Raw genomic sequence first — 25513 nt, forward strand, 5'->3', positions numbered from 1 at the left:
CCTCTACATTTGTCATTTATATTTTTTGGTCATCTTTGCCAGTCTAATAGGTGTGAAGTAGAATTTTGGGGTTGTGTCAATTTGCATTTTTTGAATTATCAGTGATTTGGAGCATGTTTTCTTATGGCTGTTGATATATCATTTGGATGCTTTTTTTTGAGAACTGCTTATTCACATCTTTTGATGATTTATCAGTTGGGATCGAATGACTCTTGTTCTTATAAATTTGAATCAATTCTTTGTATCTTCTGGAAATGAGACTTTTATCAGATAAACCTGCTCCAAAGATATTTTTCCAAGTTAACTCCTTCCTTCTAAAACAGTCATATTATTATGGCTCCCCCCCACCAGAAAACCATCCCATATAACAAATAGTATTTTTTAAAGCAAAAAAGATGAAAAATGCCCCCACAAAAGGCCTCAGACATTTACTAGTTGTATGACCTTTGGCAAATCACTTAACCTTGTTTGCCTCAGTATCCTCATCTGTAAAATGAGGTGGAGAAGGAAATAGCAAACCACTCATGTATCTTTGTTAAGAAAACCGCAAATAAGGGGCAGCTAGGTGGAGCAGTGGATAGAGCACCAGCCCTGGATTCAGAAAGACCTGAGTTCAAATCGGGCCTCAGACACATAACACTTACTAGCTGTGTGACCCTAGGCAAGTCACTTAACCCCCACTGCCCAACCAAAAACAAAACAAAACAAAAAACAAAAAAATCAAAAAGAAAACCCCAAATGGGGTCATAATGAGTCCGACATAACGGAAGTGACTGAACAACAACATTTATATAATACTTGAAGGTTTGCAAAGTGCTTTACACATGTTAACTCATTTAAGTATATAGAGTAGATGGAACAGTCTTAGAAAGGAAGGTACTAGTAGGTTGGGAGAATGGGAAAAAACTCTTAGGGATTTAAAAAAAGTCAGGGATTCTAAGAAGTGGAGTTGAGGGGGCAGAGCATTCCAGACATGGGGAGCAGCCAGTGCAAAAGTATGGATATAGGAAGTGGAGAATAACAAGAAGTAAGACTGGACCATAGAGGAGGAGGGAAGTACTGTGTTAAACACTAGAAATACAGCAAGAGGCAAGGTTGTGAAGACCTTTAAAAGTCAAACAAGGGACAGCTTGGTGGTACAGTGGATAGAGTACTGGTCCTGGAATCAGGAGGACCTGAGTTCAAATCTTACTTCAGACACTTAACTAGCTGTGTGATCCTAGGTGAGTCATTTAACCCCAACTGCCTCACAAAAAAAAAGTCCAACAAAGTAATTTATATTTGATCCTGGAGGGAATAGGAAATAGGTATGAAGCAGCGTGTGTGTGTGAGACATGGTCAGACCTATGCTTTAGAAAAATTCACCTTGGCAACTGAGTGGAGGATGGACTGAAGAAGTATAGGTGAGAGAGACCATGGCTAGATATATAGAACTGGGATTCATCAGCACAGAGATGATTATTGATTATCAATCCCATAGGAGCTCATGACACTGACAAGTAAAACAGTATAAATATAGAAGAGGACCTTAGACACTTTTGGAGGACACCCATGATTAGTGATATGATGTGATAAAGAAGCAATAAAGGAGACTGAGAATGAACAATCAGAAGGAGGAACAGTACAGAGTAGCGGTGCAAAAGTTTACAGAGGAAAAAGTATCCAAGGGGTGGTATATGAATGTAATGGAATACTATTGTGCTATATAAGAAATGATGAACAGGCTGACTTCAGAAAAACCTGGAAAGACTTGTAAGGTCTGATGCTGAGTGAAATGAGCAGAACCAAGAGAACATTGTACACAATAACAGTCACGTTGTACGATGACTAATATTCATAAACTTAACCCTTCTCAGCAATACAAAGATCTTAGACCTATCTCCAGAGGCCTCGTGATGGAAAATGCTATCTGCATCCAATGAAAGAACTATGGAAGTTGAATTGCTATTTTTTTCTCTTCTGTTGAGTTTTGTTTCCTCTTTCTGATGGTTCCTCCGATTGGTTTTAATTTTTACTTACAACACCACTAATGTGAAAATATGTTTAATAGGAATGTAAATGTGTAGCCTATATTAGGTTGTGCGCCATCTTGGGGAGGGTGGTGGGGAGGAAAGGGGAGAAAAATTTTAAACTCAACAGCATATGGAAGTGATTATTGATAAATCAAAATAAATTAATGCGATTTTAAAAAAAAGAGAGAGTCTCATCTATAGGATGGGGGAACAAAGAGCCAGAGAGTTGGAAGGAGAAGAACCTACCTTTTGGTTGAGAGAATTGCATATGTTTAGCCTGGAATGGATCAATACATGCAAACCAGGTCAATTCTGGTGGAGTCTGGCCTATCAAAATTTCATTATATTCATCCCACAATCCTAGCTTGTCGAAATAGTTTTAGAACATTATTGACTGTCATCCCAGTTAGCTATCTTTTTCAGATTTGTGTTATCTGTAAATTTGAAAAACATGACAGCTATGTTTTTATCCAAATCACTGATAAAAATCAGCACAGGGTCAGGGACAGATCCCTGGGGTTGTGTACTTGAGACCTCCTTCCAGGATGATACTGACTCACTCCTTTCAGATGAAGAAATTAAAGCCATCTATAGTCATATGAAAAAATGCTCTAAATCGTTATTGATTAGAGAAATGCAAATCAAAACAACTCTGAGGTACCACATCACACCTATCAGATTGGCCAACATCACAAAACAGGAAAATGATAAATGTTGGAGAAGATGTGGGAAAATTGGAACGCTAATACATTGTTGGTGGAGTTGTGAAATGATCCAACCATTTTGGAGAACAATTTGGAACTATGCCCAAAGGGCTACAAAAATGTGCATACCCTTTGATCCAGCAATAGCACTTCTAGGGCTATATCCCAAAGAGATCAAACAAATGAGAAAAGGACCCACATGTGCAAAAATATTCATAGCAGCTCTTTTTGTGGTGGCAAAGAATTGGAAATTGAGAGGATGCCCATTGGTTGGGGAATGGCTAAGCAAATTGTGGTATATGAATGTAATGGAATACTATTGTGCTATAAGAAATGATGAACAGGCTGACTTCAGAAAAACCTGGAAAGACTTATATGGTCTGATGCTGAGTGCAGTGAGCAGAACCAAGAGGACTTTGTACACAATAGCAGCCACGTTATGCTATGACTAAGAATGTTAAACTGAACCCTTCTCAGCATTACGAGGATCTAAGACATCTCCAGAGGCCTCAGGATGGAAAATGCTGTCCACATCCAAAGAAAGAACTATGGAAGTCAAATTGCTCTCACTTATTTTTACCTTCTGTTGAGTTTTGTTTCATCTTTCTGATGGTTCCTCCTATTGGTTTTAATTTTTACTTACTTCACTAATGTGAAAATATGTTTAATGGGTATATAAATGTAAAGCCTATATCAGATTGTGCGCCGTCTTGGGGAGGGTGGGGGGGGGAGGAAAAGGGAGAAAAAATTTTCAACTCAAAGGCATATGGAAAAAAAAAATTATTAAAAAAAAAGAGACCACATTTTTGCTTTTCTTTGTATCTCTTGCACTCAGTACGGTGCTTGGTGTATAGTAAACCCTTAATTAATGCTTGTTAACTTGCTGATTGACTGCTATGTGCCAGGCACTGGTCTAGGACCTAGGAATAGAAACTAATATCCCAAAGTAGTTTCTGACCTTAAGGAGCTTACATTCTACTCAGCAGCTACAATGTAACAAGTAAAGAGAAGATAATTTGAGGAAGAAGAGAACACTGACAATTCGAGATCTCAGGAAAGGCTTCCCCCAGAAGGTGACACTTTAGCTGAGCCTTGAAGGAAGACAAGGATGCCAAGAGGTGGAGGTGAAAGAGTCACTATATTCCAGACACGGGGATGGTGAAGGCAGAAAATAGAATGATTACTCAGAGGGACATTATTAAGTCATTGAGTTTGGCTGGAATGAAGAGGGTTTGGAGGGAATAAATGTGGAGTAAGTCTAGAAGGGCAGGGTCATCATGTAATTCTGTGTATTTATCGTTATCTATGTTTAGCAATAATAACCATGTCTGGGCTCAGAGAGGATGAGGCAATCTTACTCTCCAATAAAGAACACCTCTTCTGTGGGCTCACACATGGTAATCTGTACTGGGTTTCATCCTGGAGGAGCCTGGCCTCTAATGACATGAGTTAGGCTTCCTTATATTCTTTGGCTTGTTTCACTCCAGTGCCCTGGAGAAATATTTCACATAGCTTAGTCTTTGACTCAAGTTCAGGGTCTCCACAAAAGGATGGATCACAATATAAATCAGGAATGTGACAGGTGTTTATTTCCTATACACATTAAGAAGTGCTAAAAGACACAAAAATATTCATCATGCATTGACAAGACTGAAGCAATCAGTAACATAACTATTGTTATAATCTTCAAAGAGATTGAATCATAAACACTGGAATTGAATCAGTCTGTGGAACCACTGAATAGACACACACTCCACATTTCACCTTCCCTCTGCACTGTGCAAACAACTACTGGTCCATTTCTTTTGCCAAGGCTGCCCAGGGATTTGAGTTCATCCTCTTGTTAATGGTCATCTGCTCTAAGAACAATGAAGTAGGGGCTGCTAGGTGGCAGCTGGGGGCTATAGTGGATAGGGCACTGGAGTCAGGAGGACCTGAGTTCAAATCTAGCCTTAGACACTTGACATTTACTAGCTGTGTGACCCCAGGTAAGTTGCAACCCCCCCCATTGCCTCAAATAAATAAATGAAAGAACACCCAAGTAGTTGCCAGAGACTTCTTCCTTTGCTGTTTGCTAGTCAGATCTAACCAAAGGACTCAGGACCACAGAACCTCTCTAACCCACAAGATGGCATCCAGGTCTGGACATGTTCATGTGAAGATTGATATTCATTTACCTAAGCTCAGGAATGAAAAAAAAAGAAAAGAAAAGAAGCAGTGTAGAGCTTTAGCTGCCATATACCCACTGCAACATGGTTGTCCTTCTTACCATCTTTCACAGGAAGTGGCTTCAAATAGTTCTGATATGGGTTTTGGACGAAAAGAGCACCAAAGGGCAGCTAGATGGTGCAGTGGATAGAGCACTGGCCCTAGATCCAGCCTCAGACATATAACACTGTTGGGGTGCTTGGGTGCTTATGCTTGGGTGATTATGTTTGGGTGCTTGTACTTGGGTCCCAATTTCTCCCTAGCCTCAGAAACACTGTCCCTTGATAATCATTTAAGATCAATTGAGCCCCAATAAGGGCCAAAAACCTAAATTAATCTTTTTCTGAGTGAACTAAAAACACCCCTTCCTGTGTCAGTAAATTCCAGGACCAGATAGAGCTGATCAGTATTCTTCCTGTTTGTTATCACTGGGCCCAGGATGTCTGGGACCAGATACTCTCTTGAATAATGGGACTTTTCTTATCTTGAGTTTCAATTGAGAACTGACCACTCCTTAACCACTCCCTAATCCCACCCTGAATCCCCTAGTTAGCATATTTGACATATGTTTTATTGCATTTTATCCTGTATAAACTTTACCTGTACCTCTCTAAGGTTGCAGGATCCTTTAAGAATCCTTGCCCGCTGAAAAGCGTAACAATAAATCTTTGCCACCTTGAATTAAAGAATGCTTGAGTCTGTGAATTCCTTCCAGACGGCCAGTCCTGTACTCTGGTTTTTGAGGGGTCACAATATCTCAACCTCTCAGCCTGCAACAACACTTACTAGCTGTGTGACCCTGGGCAAGCCACTTAACCCCCTTGCCTAACCAAAAAAAAAAAAAAAGGAAAAGAGCACCAGAAGTGGAGGTTACTCCCTTTTTAAAGACCCACTCAGCCATGGACTCTTCCTTCTCAGTGGTCAATAAGAAGATTGATACATTAACTAAAAGTGCCAACCGCCTGCTCTGTGCTTACTCATGCTCATATGGTGTGCCCAAATCAGGAAAGACTGTATGTATTTCAAATGCTCTGACATTCCCAAGTTGTATTTGTATACATTCAAACCCCTCTTCAATCAAGCAACAAGCATTTGTTAATTGATTATGTTCCAGACACTGTGCCAAGCATTGGGAATAACAAAAGCAAAACAGAAACTGTTCCCACCCTTGAGGAACTTACATTCTAATGGGGGGAAATAGCTTGCATATATCAAAATAAACAAAAGGTGGTTATGGGAGGGAGGAAGGGCACCAATTGCTGGGAGAGCAAGAAAGACTTCATATAAAAGGGGTTTCCAACTTTTTTTGTCCTCTATTCTCCTTGGCTTTCAGCAAGCATTCCTGTACCCCATATTTAATGACAGGAAATAAATGAGTTTGTCGTGTCTTTATATAGGACTTATAACATTAATTTTTCAGAAAAACATATGTAGCATTTTTTAGTATTATATAGATTTGTTCAATGATTATCAGAACAATCAAATAGTAAAGCTTGACTCTGTTTTTTGTCTATCAAATTTTATCTTTATGATTTTTTTTTTTTGGTGAGGCAATTGGGGTTGACTGGCCCAGTCACACAGCTGATGAGTATTATGTGTCTGAGGGCAGGTCTGAAATCAGGCCCTCCTGACTCCAGGGCTGGTGCCCTATCCACTGTACCGCCTAGCTGCCCCTCTTGTTATGATTTTTGAAAGAGGTAGCTGCATATCATGTTCAGTCTCCAATTTGTTTCTTGCTTTGGACTGGAACCAGGACTGAGAATCCTTCATTAACAAAGATAAATTGATTGATATAAACAAAATTTAAAACCTTGTGGTAGGAATGGTATGTGTACTGTCAAGAGTATTCCAAGAATTTTTGTACTTTAACTGAAAGCCATTTGGGAGCTTCTGGTTATTATGACTAAATTAGCTTGCATTTCTCCGAGTACCTGGGTTTTTTCCGGGCTCAGTATGAAAAAGGTTTCGTTTTAAAACCTCACTTATCTGGTTTTGGTTGGCAGAAATTATTCCTTCATCTGTCTCTCACACATTTTTCAGTTAAGATAATCTACCTTTTGCCATCCAGCTGCTGCCACCTCACGGTTCTTTTTGAAATTCATAATTTTTTTTTCACTATTACCACTACTTTTGAAATGTTCCAAATATTCTCAGTACTCCTGGGAGGCACATAGAACCCAGGAGGGAATCCTTGATGTAGAAGATGGTACTCGGGCTGAGTATTGAAGAAAACCAGAGGGTTTCAAGAGGAGGCGAGGCGGCAGAGCTTTTCTAGGCAAGGAGTGCTTAAGGGCTTGGGAGGAAAACTGTGCCTAATGCTTAGTTTGAAACTTTGTATCCTACCTAGCAAACAGCTGTGTACGCATCTGAGATTAATGTATTCTAAACTTTGTATCCTTCCGAGCACACAGCCGGATTTAAACTTTGTATCCTCGACAGTTCCTAGTACAGAGCTCAGCACACTGCTCAATCTAAACTTTGTATCCATCGAAGCACCTGTAAAATGCTCTGCACACGGCCCGGCTTAATACTTTCCTGGCCGAATTTGAATAGCTCCAAGTCCAAATCCTGGTCGCTTGGTCCAGAAGCCTCTCGCTCCATTAGCCCGCCGTGCCATGAAAGACCAGGCGGCGCTAAACACTTCCCAGAACTGATAAATAAGTCCCGGCGGCGTATTTAAGGAGGACGCAGCACTATACGTGGTGACGTAAGAAGCACGCACCACCCAAGAGGCTAGGGGGAAGGCGGGGTGACTGGGGGGGGTGGAACCTGCCGCTGGAAGAGCAGCGGCTGGAGCCGGGCGATGGCGAAGCTGTTAAGCTGCGTCTTAGGCCCCCGGCTCTACCGGGTCTATCGGGAGAGGGACTCAGGAAGGACCCAGTCTAGCGTTCCTGGGACTCCGGCTGCCATCACCACCTCCCCGGCTGGCTCCTGGGTGAGTCCTTTTCTTCCTCTCCCCGGTTGGAGTCTTGGTACGGCCCAAACCCGTTGCTGCTTTAGCCCCCCGGAAGCACCCATAGTTGGAATTAGGGGGAGCGTGTTATCCTGCCTATTCCCGCACCAATACTGCGCACCTAGGTCTTTCCGGTGTAACTTGCATGCTTGTGGATGTGAGCCTTTTTTCCTTCCTCTCCATCCATCCACTCACTCCTCTCCTGTTTCTCATTTATCTTGTTCGCCTTTTTTATTTATCGCCCCCCCCCGCTCCCCGGTACAACACCCCACCCCACCTGTGTGTGTTGTCATGGTTCATGCCGGACCCCAGGTGCTGCCAGGAAGACCCTAGAAGGGCGTGTTCTAGAAATGGGAAACGAGGGATGGGGGTGGGGGTGGGGGGTTGGTTGCCATAAAACTCAGTATGTCTCAGCTCGAGCTGTCGCTTTGTCCTGTTCCATCTTCATGTGTGTTTTCTCTTTATTTGGCTCTTACCTTCGTTCTCAAAATGACTTTCCAGCAACTTATTGGTACCACTCCCCGCTCCTGCAGTGATGGTTCTGTCCAGTGCAGGGGGGGGCACTCAGCTGGACACGGAGAGACCCACTGGGCAATTCTATTTTCAGAAGTGGGGGAGATTTTATATCTACTCCCTAATTATGTCCACTCACAGACTCAGGGTCTCTTTTTCTAATGTCACCCACATTTTCAGTCTTTCCCAGTTTATCCTTCATAAAAGACCTTCACTTTCTCCTGTCATAGTGTCTTCTCTTTCACCCTTTCGTCTTCACCTTCTCATTCTGTCCATTCTCTTCCCCACCCCGCCCCCTTCCCCGGTTTCGTTCGTTCCCTAGAAGGGAGTTGTGAAATGGGACAAAAGTCATTCATTGCTTTCTTTTATAGTCGTAATTCCTTGCATTTTCCCAGGGGTAAGGGTTGGAGAGACAGAAGAGGGGAGCCAGATCTTGAGGTGGTCCTCTCTAGGGGCGAGGAGACCCAGGTCTGGAATCCTTCAGGTGGGATGGTAGAATAGTGGGGGCTAGGGGTGGCTAGGTGACGCAGTGGATAGAGCACCGGCCCTGGAGTCAGGAGGACCTGAGTTCAAATTCGACCTCAGACACACACACACTTACTAGCTGTGTGACCCTGGGCAAGTCACTTGACTCCAATTGCCTCACCAAAAAAAAAAAGGTAAAAAACAAAGAGTAGTGCGGGGTTGAGGCTCTAAAAGGAGGTGGGATGGATGGGGTTGGGGTAAGGCTGTAGAAAAGGGACTCTGACTGGGCTGTTTTTGCAGGAGTCCTATTATCAGCCCAGGGCCTTGGAGAAACATGCTGACAGCATCCTGGCTTTGGTGAGTTGGTCCTCTGCACTCTTATCTCCCCAGACCCAGTCGTTTTTTATGTTCACCTTCCCAGTGTAGAAGACTGTTTAGGTTCTGAGCAAAGGGTTTTGAGCCTTAGCTGAGGAGTTCTTCCTCCCCTTCTGGTATGCTGTACAGCTTTCTCTGGGACAGTATGGGTCATGAGGAAAACATGTTTACTCTCAGTTGGTACCTTCTCCAGGTACTGAGTACCAGTCTCCATAGACCTATCTTGTCAAGCAACCAAGCTTCCTTTACTTCAGTGACAGCACTTCTCTCCACTAGGGTTCCCATGTCAACATTTATACTGTCATTTGGGGACCAGAATGTACCAAGTAGCAATGATGGAAAACATTCAAACAAATTGTGAAAAAGAAGACTGTGCCTTTTAAGTTTGAGCAGATCATATTCTTTAGGCTGGCTGACTTGGGGAAATGAATTTTCCCCCAAAGCGCTTCTCTATCGCTACCCTTTTTCTCCCAGATATCTCTTTTAATTTTCTCTCCCCCCCTCCCCTTGACTTCCCTGTATGATATTTTGCACAGTATCTTCTAGCCTTTTCATCACCATTTTTAATCAGTCCAGGAAGAGTGCATTTTGTAGAATGGAACATACTTTCTAATTTTCTAATGCATAATATATAAAGTTCATTCCTCAACCTCCTTCCCCCAAGGTGGTTGTTACACCCTATTTTTCCTGGCAGTGTGGGATGCCTCATTTTCTCCAGATTGGCCAGAATCCAGTGTTGGAAAAGGGTGAACAGGGGCAGCTAGGTGGCACAGTAGATAGAGCACCAGCCCTGGAGTCAGGAGGACCTGAGTTCAAATCCAGATTTAGACACATAACACCCACTAGCTGTGTGACTCTGGGCAAGCCCCCCCCCCAAAAAAAAAGAAATGAGGGAGCACTCAAAATGAAGCAAAAGTTGATTGTCCATTTGTCCATTTTTCTACTGTAGGCCTCAGTCCTCTGGTCCATCTCTTATTATTCCTCCCCCTTGGCTTTCTTCTACTTGTACAGAAAAGGTCAGTGTGGGGTTAAATGGTGGGTTGGGGTTTGGGATAGTGTGGGTGTTGATTAAATGGAGAAGCTTGTCTCAGGAGAAAGGTCCCCTCTTCTGTTAGTAAGTATAGCCAGTGCTCCCCAGAATGGCCAGGAAGTGCCCCAAATTAGCCATAGGATAGAGGGAGAGGAACTGTGGATGAAGGTAGAGCTTGAACTCAGAGCTCTTTTTCTCTCCTCAGGCTACTTGTGTATGTCAAAGGTAGTGCCATTTTCTCACTATGCTGGAACATTGTTACTGCTTCTAGCAGGTGTGGCCTGTCTTCGAGGTGAGTGATCCAAAATGGGCATATTCAATATGCAGATATTTATTAATCAGCTCTCATGCTAGGCTGGGGTGGGGGGTTGGGGGGGTGGGGGTGGAGTAGGGTAGGGGAGATGCAGAAGAACACAAGGTAAGATCCTTCCCTTGTGTAATTTAGAGTTTTGTTGGGGAGATAAAACACAGGTGAATGAATGAAAAGATAATTAATAGTAAAAGGTGGCTTGTGATAAATGTCAAATGAGTGGTATAGACGATGAATGTGTTGTTTAGAGATTATAACTAAAGATTCCCAGAAAAGGGAGAGTTTGAGTTGGACCTTAAAGAGTAGGAAGGATCTAGATAAGTGGAAAGATAGAGGAGGATATTGTAGTTCCTGGGAAAAACTTGAGCTGAGTGTGAACATAGGCTAGCAAATAGTAAATGTAGGAGACAAGGAGAACACTAGTTTGATTAAAGCGTTTTTAGGGAAATGGTGTGATAAAGGTAGGTTGGGATCAGATTATAGAAGCTGGAAGCCCAGTTTGGAATTTATTCAGTAGACAAGGTCATAATGAAAATGATGCTTTATGAAGATTAATGTGATAGATTAAAGAGGGATAAGATTAGTTAGGAAATTATCATAATGATCCTGGGATGAGGTGATATAGGCACAAATTGAGGTTGTGGAAAAGCAGGGAGTAAAAAGGAAGAGATGGGTAAAAATAAGACGTTTCAAAGGGAGGATGGATAAGAGTGTGTGTGTGATAAAGATACATCAAAGAGTTTTGATACTGGTAACTAGCAATCTCACAAACAGAATTAGAGAAACCCAATTTTTTCATAGTCAAGTTGAGAAAGAAATTTGACAGTGAAAGGAAGAAAACCAACATCAGGAGCAGAGCCACATGAAGTATTAAGTTAGGAGAGGCTGGAGCATGTTAGAGGTGGAGAGGGAGAGATTGAAGAATCCAGGAAGATGGAAATACTTGAGGGTATGTCATCTTTAAAGAACTGGAAGGTGAGATAAGATCAGCTCCTCTTATTTTCCTATGAACCAAGGTTTTGTCCTGAAATTCTTGGTTTCCATGCAATACCTGTCCATTTAGGCTTTCTGTCTTTATAGCCTCATTCTCCCATCCCCCAATCTCCTAGACTAACAGACTTTTTTGGTGCATTCTGTCATTCAGGCATTGGCCGTTGGACCAACCCTCACTACATCCAGTTCATCACCATTTTGGAAGAGACTCATAGGAATAACTCCCCAGAGAATAAGGTATGGTCCTAGGTGACATATAAGGGTAGAGGAGAGGAAAATGAGAGCTAGAAGAGACTTTAGAGATCATCTAATTCATTTTATAGATTAGGGAACTTACTAGACCCAGAGAGGGACTAAGGGACTTACCTAAAGTCACACAGCTAATGAAGAGCAGAGCTAGGATTCAAACCTGTGTTCTCTGACTTCAGATACATTGCTGTTTCCATTATACCATGATGCTGAAATGGCACAATCCAATATATAGCTGTCTGTCTCATTCTTCCCCTCACCTTTTCTATAATGGACCCCCTCCTTTCCTCCCCCCTCCCTCCTTTCCTTGCTCTTCCTTTCTTCCTTTCCCCTTCCCCCTCCCTTTTCCCTTCCTCGTCTTTCTCACCTCCTTTTTGTGCCTAGGCTGGAGGTGCAGCAGCCACTCATGGGCTCAGTCCCACTACTGATTGAAGTGGAAGCTTTGATCTACCCCATTTCTGACCTGGATCAGTTAACCCCTCTTTAGGCATCATGCAGCCCTGCCCCCACCTTCTGAGGTTATTGGTGGTGGCTGTCTATCAGTCACACTGTAGTGTGTGTCTGTCAGTCAGCTGCTGTAGTTCAGAACTCCAAGATCAAGAGATCCATGAACCCAGTTTCCCAAGTACCAGGGATTACAGGCTCGAATTACCACACCTGGAGGCTCATTTACCTTTTTTTTTAACATTTTAATTATCTTTTCTTTTTCTTCTTTCCTTCCTTTTTAAATTTTGAGGGCCAGATTCTCTCCCTTCTTCTCACCACCTCCCATATCCACTGAGAAGGCAAACAATATGATATATTTCCATATTAGCCATATTTTTTAAAAAAAGCAAGAGAAATAAGAAAGTGAGAAAATTATACTACAGTTTGCACTCAGAGCTCTCTCTCTGTAGGCAGATAGCATTTTTTTCATCATGAGTCTGTTGGAATTGTCATGGATCAAGTCTTTCATAGTTGATCATCATTATAACATTACTGTTACTGTGTATGATAATCTCCCAGTTCTAACTTCACTTTGCATCAGTTCACATAAGTCTTCCCAGGTTTTTCTGAAACCATCCTGATTATTTCTCATAGCACAATTCCATCACAATCATATACCACAACTTATTCAGGCATTCCCCAGTTGATGGGTATCCCCTCAGTTTCCTATTCTTTGCCACAAAAAAAAGTTGCAGAATATATTTTTGTACATATAGGTCCTTTTCCTTTTTCTTTGATCTCTTTGGAATACAGGCCCAGTTATACTGTTGCTGGATCAAAGGATATGCTTAATTTTATAGTCCACTGGGCACAGTTCCAAATTGTTCTCCAGGTTGGTTGGACCAGTTCACAAGTCCACCAACAGTTCATTGATGTACCTATTTTTCCTTAATCCCGTCCAGTATTTTTCATTTCTGATAGGATTAAGGTGGTACCTCTGAGTTGTTTTAATTTGCATTTCTCTAATCAGTGGTGATTTGGAGCATTTTCTCGTATAACTATAGAGAGCTTTGATTTTTTTTTCTTCTGAAAACTGCCTGTTTGTTTCCTTTGACCATTTGTCAATTGGGGAATGGCTCTTATTTTTATAAATTTGATTCAGTTCTGTATTCAGTATATGTTTGAGAAATAAGGCCTTTATCATAGAAACTTTCTGTAAAAGTTTTTGATATTCATTGTCTGTGGTACTTTTTAGTATTATGCAGTTTCCCTGATAATCCCTTTTAATGAGGAATATTTTTGCTTTTGCTTTAAGATCATGATTACTACCCCTGCCTTTTTTACTTCAGCTGAGGCATATTAGATTCTGCTCCTGCTTTTTATTTTAGCTCTCTGTGTGTCTTTCTGTTTCAAGTGTGTCTCTTGTAAACAATATGTTGTTGGATTCTGGTTTCTAATCCATTTTAATATCAGCTTGCATCTTGTGGGTGAATTCATCTCATTCACAATTATGATTACATTAACTTCTGTTTCTTCTCCTCTCTTCTGCTCCTTCTTAAAAGTCTTTTCTGTTTCTTACCATTGCCTTCCGTAACCTTTTTAATCACTTCTCCCTGATCCCTTCTCTTAACCCCATCCACTTTCCCTATGGGGTAAGTTAGATTTTTATATGTGACTGAGTGTGTATGTATGTTCTTTCCTATTTTAATCAATTCCATGTGAGGTTCAAGCATTGCCTGCCACCCCAATTCCACATTTTCCCTTCCATTGTAAAAGCTCTTCCTTTCATGCTTATTTTATGTGAGAAAATTTTACCCATTCTACTTTTCCCTTCTCCCAGTGCATTCCTCTTTCTCCTTCATTTTTTTGGAGATCATTCCAACATTATTGATTCTTATCCATGCCTTCTGTCTACGTAAACTCCTTTCAACTGTCTTAATATTATAAAGTTCTTAGGAGTTACATGTATCACCTTCCCATATAGGAATGTAAACAGTTAAACTTTATTGAGTCCTTTATGATTACTCTTTCATGTTTAACTTTTTTTATGCTTCTCTTGAGCCCTCTATTTGAATGTCAGCTATTTTTTATTTCTGCTTTCTACCTCTGATCTTTTCATCAGGAATACTTGAAAGTCCTGTATTTCATTAAGTATCCATTTTTTTCCATTAAAGAATTACACTTCTCAGACATATAACACTTACTAGCTGTGTGTCCCTGGGCAAGTCACTTAACCCCATTGCCTAGCCAAAAAAAAAAAAAGAATTACACTCAGTTTTGATGGGTAGGTTATTGTTGGTTGTCATCCTAGCTCCTTTGCCTTCCAGAATGTCATATTCTAATTCTTTTATTCCTTTAACCTATCTTGTGTTATTCTGATTGTGGCTGTATGATATTTGAATTGTTTCTGTCTGGCTGTTTGAAGTATTTTCTCTTTAACCTGGGAGTTCTGAAATTTGGCTATACTCTTCCTTTGAGTTTTCATTTTAGGAATTCTTTCAGGAGGTGTTTGATGGAGTCTTTCAGTTTCTATTATTTTCTTGAAATATGATATCTAGGTTCTTTCTTTGATCATAGCTTACAGGTAGTCCAATAATTTTTAAATTATCTCTCTTGGATCTGTCATTCAGGTCAGTTGTTTTTCTGATGAGATATTTCACATTTTCTTCTATTTTTTCATTCTTTTGATTTTGCTTTATTGTTTTTTGATGTCTTGTGGAGTCATTAATTTCTACTTGCCCAACTCTGATTTTTAAGGAATTATTTTCTTCAGTGAATTTTTGTACCTCCTTTTCCATTTGATCTATTCTGCTTTTTAAGGAGTTATTCTCTACATTGGATTCCTGTGCCTCTTTTACCATTTGGCCAATTGTTTTTTAAGTGTTCTTTTCTTTAGTATTTTTTTGTGTGTGCCTCTTTTACCAAGCTGTTAATTCTTTTTTCATAATTTTCTTGCATCACTCTCAGTCCTTTTCCCAGTTTTTCTTCTACCACTCTTATCTATTTCTTTAACTTTTCCTGGGCATTCTTGTTGGTTTGGGATCCAGTGGAATTTTTGTTGATTTGGGGTGCAGTTAGCATTTTTCTTTGAGGCTTTGTAGCTAATTTAAGATTGTTGTCTCTTCAGTTTATGTTTTGGTCTTCCTTGCCACCATAGTAACTTTTTATGGTCAAATTATTTTTTGTTGTTGTTGTTGTTGTTTGCTCATTTCCCCAGCCTATTTCTTGACTTTGAACTTTATGTTAAAGTTGGGCTCTGATTATTGAACTTTATGTTAAAGTTGGGCTCTGCTTACCTGAGCCTGGGGAGTCACTGTCCCAAGCTTCAGACTTTTTCGTGCTGCTATATTCAGAGCTAGTTCTGGGGGTCTGCAAGTTTTTGGTGCTTCCAAGGTGATGTGCTACAGGGAAAGATATAGTCACTGCTCTCTTGGTCTTTACCCAGGAAGGGCCTCTGGTACCCTGCAGCCACAAGTGCTAGTGCTCTCTTTGCCTTGGAACTGAGACCAGAGCCCCTGCTTCCTTATGACTAACCCTCAGTGCTCCTCTTTGCCCTGGAAACTGCACCCCAGAACAGTGTATGAGCAACAGAGTTGCCAGCCAGTGTCAGCAAAGGATTCCTTGTAATCTTTTTCTGACCACTTTTCCAGCCCCCTTAGTGTCTCTGGGCTGAGAGCTTCTAAAGCTGCTACTGCTGTGGCTGCTGTAGTGTGTGTGGACTCTGGACAGGCCTCACAGACTTCTCTTGCTGAACTCTTAAGTTTTCGTAGGCTGGAAAAATGTCTCACCCAGATCTTTTGTGGGCTTTGCTGTTTCAAAATTTGATTTGAGGTGTTATTTTAAAGTTGGAGGGGAATGTTGGGAAAGTTCAGCTGGGTGTCTGCCCCCTAATCCTCCATCTTGGTTCTACGAGACTCATTTACTCTTGAGAACTTTTTTCTCTTCACATCTGATGAAACATTCCTCCAGGAAAATCTTCCCCTCCTATCAAGTTAATAGTGGAATGTTCCATAGGAGAGAATTTTATCTCTGTTTTGTGGAATATATATCAGGCAGTTTCATTCAAGAAGCAAAACCTAATACATATCCAATACGATTTGGCTGTATAGTCAGTGTAGGGAGACAGCAACATAAATCATAGCCTGCGTCCTCAAGGACCTAACAGTAGAGTTGGGGGGACAAGACACATGCTTAAAACAGAGACTAGTTTAAGGTGGTGTATGAGTTAAATTTCCCTGCTGGGCAATATATTCTATAAATACCCATTGTAGGGAGATGTCAGTGATGGCAGGAAGAATGAAAGCTTCATGAATGGGTCAGGTGGGAGACTTGGAATGAACCCAGATAGAAATGTACTGGTCCACAAAATGACTGTAGTTCCTCAGCCTTTTCCTTAGGCTAAACTATTAGGAACTAAATAGTTCCCAAACTGTTAATGATAGATCATGAAAACATTTGCTACTAGTACATTCTACCTTTTTTACTGGGTTGAAAATCTGCCTATTAACTGCCATCCTTACTTTCCTCCAGCAGTGTAGACTCTTGAAAACATGCTTTTATTCTACATACTCATCACACATACAGATGTGCTGGTAGTTCAGGATCAATATTTTCAGGAAAATCAGAATGAGTTCCTTATTGGGAAAGATTAGGAATTCTTTTCCTGCCCTCTTGAACCACTAGGACATTCACCTCTTCTTTAGGCTATAGGAATTCATTAGCCTTATACCATTCTTAGAAAATGGAAGGTGCCCTTGCTTCTCCTCCCCATCACATGCATTGGAATAGTTCTCAGTCAATTAATAATAAGTATTTATACACCTAATGTTTGCAAGGTACCATGCTAGATGCTATGGACACAATGCAGAGGCAAAAATGATAGAGTTCCTTCCTTTATGGAGCTTACTTCTAATGGGAGACAACATGCAAATAAGAATGTAAAAGAGATATGCAAAATAAATAAAAGGTAAATTTTTTTGGTGGGAGAGGGAAAGATACTAACAGCTAGTAGATTAGGGAATATCATGTAGAAGCTGTCACTTAAGCAGTTTTGAAGGAAATAAGTAATTTTCAGAGGTGGAGGTTAGGTGTGAGTACATTTCAAACATATTCAGGGACAGCTGGTACAAAAACACAGATGGGAGAGACAGTGTTATGTATGAGGAACATCCAGAAAAATAACTTGTCTAGAGTCTGTAGACTGTGGGAAAGAGTATATACTCAAATTGGAACGGTAGATTTAAAAATTCAACAGAAGAGCTTTATCTGATCTCAGAGGCAGAATAGAGAGCTATTCAAGTTTATTATTGAGAGGATAGTATTATACAGTCAGAGGGTGATTTGGGGGGAGGGAATGATAATGAGTTTGGTTTTGGACTTAATGAGTTTGAGATATATGATATCCAATTTAGAGGGTATTAATGATGGGTCTGCTTATTATTTTCTTCCCTTTTATTTCCTCCCCTGAAAACAATAGAAGCAACTGTCTGCTTACAATTTTGACTTTAAGAGCTGGCCTATTGACTTCCACTGGGAGGAACCCAGCAGCCGGTGAGTCCCTTGCTTTGCTTTCCTTTGCTTTACTCATGCCTGCCCTACCACTTAGGGATTCAGCCATCTTTTCCTTATACATCTCTGTCCTCTGTCTGCCTCCTCCTCTGTCCCCCTACCTCTCAGCCACATCTTAGCATGTCCGTTTCTCAGATACCACTTCCATTAGAGACTTGAGCATCTTAACTCTTGGTTCCAACCCTGTGTGGTGTCTTCCCTGTTATGTCTCCTGCCTTCAGGAAGGATTCCCGTCATGGTCTCTCCCACAAAGGTGTATCTCTGCTGCGAACTGAACCACTACATCGGGGGACAGCTGATAATTTCCTCAACCGGGTTAAGAAGCTTCCCTGTCAGATCGCCAGGTGGAGTATTGGGAGTGGGCTTCTCTGTGGAGGAAGAAACCTGGAGATCATAAAATTTAGACATCTAGCTCATTTCCTTCATTTTATGTGTATGGGGTAGACTGCTGGGAGTTAATTACTCCCTAGTTTTCAAAACAGGCCTGTGTAGTGGGAGGAAGTGCTGGAGTTGTGATAAATCTACTGATTGGTTTTGGGGAGGAGAGGTAATCCTAGACTGTACGATTGGTGAGTGTGCTGAAAAACCCAATCATTGATGAGAAGGGTGGGACTTCGGATTTTTGAAGAGGGCTGCTTTTTGGTGATTCATTAGGGTTCCCATTTGGTGTTGGAAGGATGCTGGCAGGGTATGGTATTTGAAAGTACTGGTTGCTTTGCCAGACGACAGGCTGAGCTTTTTCAAGTTGTTCTGTGGAGAGTGGTAGCTTACTAATGATTAGGAGTTGTGTTCAGAATCACAGGTTCTGAGTACTTCCTAAAGAATTAACCCTATGCATGCCCCCTCTATATTTCCTCCTAGTTTTTTGGTGGCACATACTCTGGGGCGCCGGATGCTGTATCCTGGTTCTGTGTATCTGCTCCAAAAGGCCCTCATGCCCATGCTGCTGCAGGGCCAGGCTCGGCTGGTAGAAGAGGTGAGGCACTCTTGACCTGCCCCTTTTCCCCTGAGCAATTCTCTAGCCTCACGGTTTCATCTTACTGGCATCTCTAGATTAACCCATTTCCCCTTTGTCTCTCAGTTTAATGGTCAACGAGCCAAACTGGTGGCCTGTGATGGTAATGAGATTGATACCATGTTCATTGACCGGAGAGGCATGTCAGAACCTCAGGGACAGAAGCTGGTGAGTTGAAGTTGGGGATAGGAGAGTGTGATAGGGAATGGGTGCTGGTACAGTTGTGGTATGGAGTGCTGGACTTGGAGCTAGGGAGACTTGGGTTCTAATCCTATCTCTAGAAACTTAGGTATGACTATAGACAAGTCACTTAATCTCTCTGGCTTTTAGTGTCTTCAGTCTATAAAATAAGGAGTCTGAACTTGATGACTTTTATTCACATCTCTGGTTGTGGTTCTAATCAGTTATAACAAAAGCAAAAGCAATCCTCAGAGAGAAGCAAAGGGTAATGGATTTCTCCTTTGCCTCTGCCCTTCCTTCAAAACCCTACCCTGACCAAAGGGCTCCTTGATATAGAAAAACCAGTAGATGAATATTATCTGCAAGGCCCAGAAAGTTATCCTGAGGGACAGCATAGTGTGTCTGGGAATTAGGAGATCTCAGTTCTGCTCATGGCTTTGAATTTACTTTGTGATTTTAAGCAAGTACCTTAATCCTTGTAGGCCTGAGTTTCTTTCCTTAACTGCACAGTGGACCAGTGGAACTTAATAATTTCTAAGGTCCCTTCCAACTCTAAATACGTAATCCCATGATTCTAGAATTATATTATAGTGGGACATTATCTGGTGTCTAGCAAATACGTACTGGGCAACCAACTCATTAATAGTTGCTGGGTTCTTAGGCAATAGAACAAAGAGATGACCCCTAGTCTTGAAGAGCTTAAAGTCTCTAGGTACTGGGATCACATATAAAACAACTAGAGAACAAAAGCCCAAGTTTGTTCCTTTGTTTTTGAGACTGGGGTTCCCCATCTTGCCAGAGCTAGAAGTGCAGCAGTGGTCCCTCATGGGCCCAATCCCACTGCAAATGGCATGGGAGCTTTATCTTGCCTTGCTTCTGACCAGTAAAGCAAGGGCTGGCTTTTAGGCAGCTTGATGGTTCCTTTAATTCACCACCACCACCACCACCACATAATGATGACAAATTGACAATTGAGGTGGCATAGTGAATAGAGCACTGGACCTGGAGTCAGGAAGACCTGAGTTCAAATCAGCTTTAGGCACCTAATTATTGTGTGACCTTGGGCAAGTCACGTAACATCTGTGTGCCTCCTCTATAAATGGGGATAATAAAATAGCTCCTCCCTCACAGGGTTGTTATGAGGATCAAATGAGGTAGTATTTGTAAAGTGCTTTCCAAACCTTGAACTGTATAAATGCTAGTTGCTGTTATAATTATTATTATTATTACCATCACCAATTTTAATTATTGCTTAATGCAGATACCTGATGGGTATAGCATATGGTAGCTCAGAACTTTTTAGGTCAAAGGATTCACCAGCCTCAACTTCCCCAATAGCAGGGATTACCAGTTTGCACCACTTTCCTTGGTCCAAAAGCATAAATATTTTGTAGACTGTCAGAGCTTGAAAGGATTTTATATCCCATTTAGCAAAAGAGAGGAATCATGCCCAGAAGTCAGGTTACTTGTTGAAGGTCACACAGCTAGTAGATTTTGAATTGGGACTCAAATCCTGAATATCTTTCTTCCAGCCTCGTTTTCTTGCCACAACCCTTTACTGGCCAAGTTGTTCTACAGTGTAATTCAAACAATATGCTTCATGGTAAAGAAATATAAAACAAGCCAGTGGTCTGCTTCAGACTAGGATTAGTCAGAGACTGTTTACAGGAAGAGTTGTGTCCCTTGGGCAGATCCTGAGAAAGAATGATTCCTACCAGTGGAATGGGCAACAGGAGTGAAAGCATGGGATCTTTGTATATAAGAAGCCCTTGGAGAAGAAAAGCAATAGGGAGCTATCTTTAGTGCTAGTAAAATGACTAAATTGTGGCCATTAATAAAATGATTCCTCCCAGCGGCTAAGGGGACATGTAAATCTACTTTGCATCTTATTTTTGGGCACTATATATGGTCATTTGTCTTTCTTAAAGGAAAACCCCAGCGTGGCCTTCTTATTTCCCTTTCAAAGAGTCTAATCCAATCAATTCAATAGACTCTTAGTTATGCCCTTGTTCTGACTTAGGAGCACTTGGGGAGATGTCTCACTCAGACAAGATTCCTCCCTCCCATGGGGCAGCTAGGTGGCGCAGTGGATAGAGCACCGGTCCTGAAGTCAGGAGGACCTGAGTTCAAATCCGGCCTCAGACCCAATACTTGACATTTACTAGCTATGTAACCTTGGGCAAGTCACTTAACCCCAATTGCCTAAAAGCCAAAAAAAAAAAAAAAAGATTCCTCCCTCCCTTAGGTGATCTGCTGCGAGGGGAATGCAGGATTCTATGAGGTTGGCTGCCTTTCTACTCCTCTAGAAGGTGAGACCTCTGAACTGTGCCTTTATCACCTGTATTTCTTTTTGTCCTTTGGTTTAATACAACCTCCTTCTTTCTCAGTTCATATGGCTACCTTCCTCCTTTGTGTACTTCCCTTTTTGTTACCTTCTGAGACTTTGCCCTCTTGAACTCCCTTGGTAAGATTCCTGCCCCCATCTGTCACTCTCCCTGAACTCCCTTTGGTATAATTTATCTCTCCTCTCCTCTGATAACATATCCCTCTCCTTGGTATAAATGTATTCTCCCTAACTATCCTTTTCTTGATATTCCCCTTACCACAGTGCCCCTCTGTGTTAGGTAAGTGCTTCTGAGGAACTCTGAGGTGGGAGGAGGTATTAAGTAGTTTATTTCATCTGTCCCTAGCTCCCTTTCTCTTTTCTTCCTGCCACTTCCTAGCATTTGATACAATCTGCCCACCTTAGAAAATGTTCAAAGTATTCATCTCCAAATTTGAGAGTGTTTAGAGCTCTGATAAGTTTTTGCTATATTTCGCTTATCTCCCTTCCCTTCTCCCAAGAAGGTGTTCATTCTTTTGTGATTTTCAGGATATGAGATCTCAGGATTCTGAGATCACTGAGTTCAGATCACTGTCTTCCTTCCTCTCCATCCCTTCCCCCCCCCCCAACCCTGTATTACAGCCGGATATTCAGTCCTGGGTTGGAATCATCCTGGCTTTGCTGGCAGCACGGTGAGAGCCTCTCTTAGTCCTCTGCCTCCCCGTTCTCAGGCTGGCAGAAAACATTTCCATTCTCCCCTGGGAGAGGGAGGTTGTGGACTTTTGTACTATCTCACCTTGCCCTGGACTTGCCTTTTGTGTAATCTCCCCACCTAATTGGGTTTGCCCAGGAAGTCCAATTGTTGGGAGGTGGGGACTGTGAAGATGCATATCTGGGGCTTTTTTCAACTTTCACATATTCCCTGTTCTTTCTGTATCCCAAACAGATGGGGAATATCTGTCCCATGGGAAAGAATATCGTTAATTAATCAAGTAGTTAATAAGGGCTTGTCTGTAGGAGAGCTCCCTTTTCTACTACCTTCTTTCTCTACATCCGTGATCTCTGATCCACTCTTCCTTTGAGGAGGAGGCTCTGGAAATATTGTTTTTTTCTGGTTTGGGACTTGCAGTGAGGAAGGTTGGAGGTGACTTTGGTGCTGTAGTGGCATTTAACCTTTACCTTGCTCCTGTAGGGAGTCCCATTCCCTCAGAATGAAGCCAACGCCATGGATGTGGTGATCCAGTTTGCTATCCACCGCCTCAACTTCCAGCCACAGGACATTGTGCTCTATGCCTGGTCCATCGGGGGTTTTACTGGTACATGCCTCCCCGTAACCTTATGCATTGTAGTCTTTGCTGCTTTCTATCCCTACCCAAGGTGGACTCCCCGAGCTTTCTTGCTTTCCTTCTTGATTACTCCTCGAGCAGCATAGGAAGTTAGAGTGGAAAGGACAATGAAGATCATTTTTCTAGTCCCAACTTTTCATTTGATAGAAGAGGAAACCAAATTCTGGAGCAGAGGAAATGACTTGCTTAAGATTGCACAGCTAGGAAAGGGAGGGTGGAGGTGAGCAGGAAACTAGGCAAGAAGGGAGGCTTTCTCCCAGCTCTGGGATCAGAATTGGGCTGTGGTTTGGGGACAGGGAGAGAGGGGGTTGGATGAGTGACCTGTGAGGGTAGAAGGGTGGGTTATACCCACATTCCCATACTCCTCACTGCTGTCTTTTATCCCTGTCATTTTGTGACTTTGCTCACTCAGACTATCACTGAGATAGGGAAGAAACCCTAGAAGATGATGTGGAGGTCCATGTGTTCTTATGCATATTAACTTAATGATGAAGATAACTAATGAAGTGGTTCATTTCCCCATATTTTCTCCTGAAATAATGTATCTTGGGTAATTAAAATTAGGGGGCTAGGGGTGGAGAGAGAGACCAAGAGCCTAAAATTAAATGAGTTGCATGGAGTATGGCACTGAAGGGGTAGGCTTTTGGAGGAATGGGAAGGCTCCAATTTCTATCCTGATTGTGCCTCCTCTTCTCTCATCCAGCCACGTGGGCTGCCATGTCCTACCCAGAAATCAGTGCTGTGGTACTCGATGCCTCCTTTGATGACCTGGTACCTTTGGCCCTAAAGGTCATGCCTGACAGCTGGAGTAAGTGGGGACACTTGGAGAGGGGTGAGGAAGAGGGTGGGGAGAATGGGATAGTCTATTGGATGGGAGAAATCTTTGATGAGGAAGGTCTGGGGAACTGCTGTAGAGTTGCTGACATACAGGGCAGTGCAATGCCTGAAGAGGGCCCTGAGAATTCTATAATTTTATCCTCACATATTGGGTCCTCTTCTGAAGATTCCTCATCAAGACATGCTAGTAGGGTCATGCCTTTAGCAGGTCTTGCCAAGCTGAACAAGTACGGCTTGGTCACACTGTATTGTTGTTCAAGGGCTAGCAGTTCTGAGGGCCTTCACCAGAAGATTAGCTATTGGGTGATTTTTGTGACCACAGCAAACTCATGAAGATCATGGACCAGGGCATGAAGAGGTTAGGATCTGGCTTGGTGGAATGAGTTCCCACATTGATGAAATCATGGATTCCTGAAGGATGGCGGAAATATCCACATCCCTTACTTATGTGGGCACAAGACTGCTGTCATAGAGGAGTTTGAGATATTCCTGTGGCATTAACAACTTTCTTCCCCTATCCCAGGAACCCTTGTGACTCGAACAGTGAGACAGCACCTGAATCTGAATAATGCTGAGCAGTTATGCAGGTAAAGGAGAAGCCCAAGCAGGGCCTTAGGACTAATTGGGGTAAAAGGGGAGAGGAGATTGTTGTTTTTGTTTTGGTCTCTGATTCCAGGGACTGGTGTTCCTGTTTCTCCAGGTACCAGGGCCCAGTGCTACTGATCCGACGAACCAAGGATGAGATCATCACTACTACGTGAGTCATGACACGAGCATACAACCTGTTTCTTCCCCCTTTCCTCAGCCCTGCTTCTCAGGGAGTCCTGGAATTTGTACTCCTTCTTCCTCTCATACTCAGGGTCCCTGATGATATTATGTCCAACCGTGGCAATAACCTTCTGCTGAAACTTCTGCAGCACCGGTGAGAAGTGGGGGGAAGCTTTGCAAGTAAGCATGGGGAAGGGGGGGAGAAGGGTCTTGACCCCAACCCTGTCTCTCTTAGGTACCCCAAGATAATGGGGGAGGAAAGTCTTCGAGCAGTGAGGCAGTGGTTGGAGGCTTCCTCCCAGTTAGAGGAAGGTGAGAGGGAGGGGCTAGGAGGAGGACTGAGGGTGGCTCCTTGTGAAGCTGTAGCTCTGACTGTCTTTCCCTATCAATCCCTGCCCTAGCCTCTGTGTATAGCCGCTGGGAAGTGGATGAAGATTGGTGTGTGTCTGTTCTCCAATCCTACCAGACAGAACATGGGGGTGACTTCCCCTGGAGTGTTGGTAAGGCTTAGAGACTTAAGAGAGGTTCATGGGATTTCCTGATGGGAGTAAGATTTAAGAGATAAGGAGGGGAGAAACTCTGGGGCTAAAATGCCTGGGGTTTGGGGGGATTGGGGTTGGGGGAAGGGATGTACTGTATTTAATTCCTTTTTCTTCAGGTGATGACATCAGTGCAGATGGGCAGCGGCAGCTAGCCTTGTTTTTGGTGAGTTTTGTTTGATTTGCCTACCTTGGATCTAGATAAGAGAAGACCCTTGGGGCGGGGGAGTGAATCTTTCAAATGCTTCTACTCTTTGGCCTCTGTCTTAACATTTTTTCTTCGTATCTGCCTCTCTTTCAGGCTCGGAAACACTTACACAACTTTGAGGCCACCCACTGTACCCCACTTCCTCCTCATGAGTTCCAGATACCCTGGAAGCTCTAGAAGAGCCTAAAGTGGGCGTGGCCTTTTGGGGGGAGGGGTATAGTGAGTGGGGACTCCTTTCCTCTGTGATATGTCATGTTCACATTGTTGTTTATTGTTTTTGGGGAATAGAGGGATTGTCCATCCTCCTTTTTTCCCCATCCCTCTTCCCCAGCACGACTCCTGCCCACCTCCCATCTCTGCATTCTCTTTCCCACCCCTTTAAATGATCACAGTTTATTCATAATATTAAAAAGTATTTTTTCTATCTGGCTGACTGATTTTGTGATAGTAAAAGTTAGGGTCTTAAGGTCAGGAAGCCTAGGTTCCCAAGG

The 25513-nt window shown here is 42.4% G+C and overlaps 1 protein-coding gene across 1 annotated transcript; it reads left to right on the top strand.

Moving 5' to 3' along the window:
* The first annotated feature begins 7663 nt into the window (after positions 1 to 7663).
* On the top strand, positions 7664 to 25446 carry ABHD16A (abhydrolase domain containing 16A, phospholipase). The gene is made up of 20 exons (XM_020974315.2): positions 7664 to 7859; positions 9156 to 9212; positions 10180 to 10246; positions 10466 to 10552; positions 11715 to 11800; positions 17715 to 17788; positions 18028 to 18150; positions 18668 to 18782; positions 18888 to 18989; positions 21247 to 21310; positions 21967 to 22016; positions 22517 to 22640; positions 23374 to 23478; positions 24031 to 24094; positions 24208 to 24264; positions 24367 to 24429; positions 24511 to 24587; positions 24677 to 24775; positions 24934 to 24980; positions 25116 to 25446. Exons 1-20 carry the CDS (start codon positions 7728 to 7730, stop codon positions 25197 to 25199), a joined length of 1677 nt encoding a protein of 558 aa, XP_020829974.1. The 5' UTR covers positions 7664 to 7727; the 3' UTR covers positions 25200 to 25446.
* The last annotated feature ends 67 nt before the right edge of the window (positions 25447 to 25513 follow it).

The sequence above is a fragment of the Phascolarctos cinereus genome, unplaced genomic scaffold, assembly GCF_003287225.1.
Source record: "Phascolarctos cinereus isolate Bilbo 61053 unplaced genomic scaffold, phaCin_HiC Scaffold_5;HRSCAF=322, whole genome shotgun sequence".
NCBI classification, from domain to species: domain Eukaryota; kingdom Metazoa; phylum Chordata; class Mammalia; order Diprotodontia; family Phascolarctidae; genus Phascolarctos; species Phascolarctos cinereus.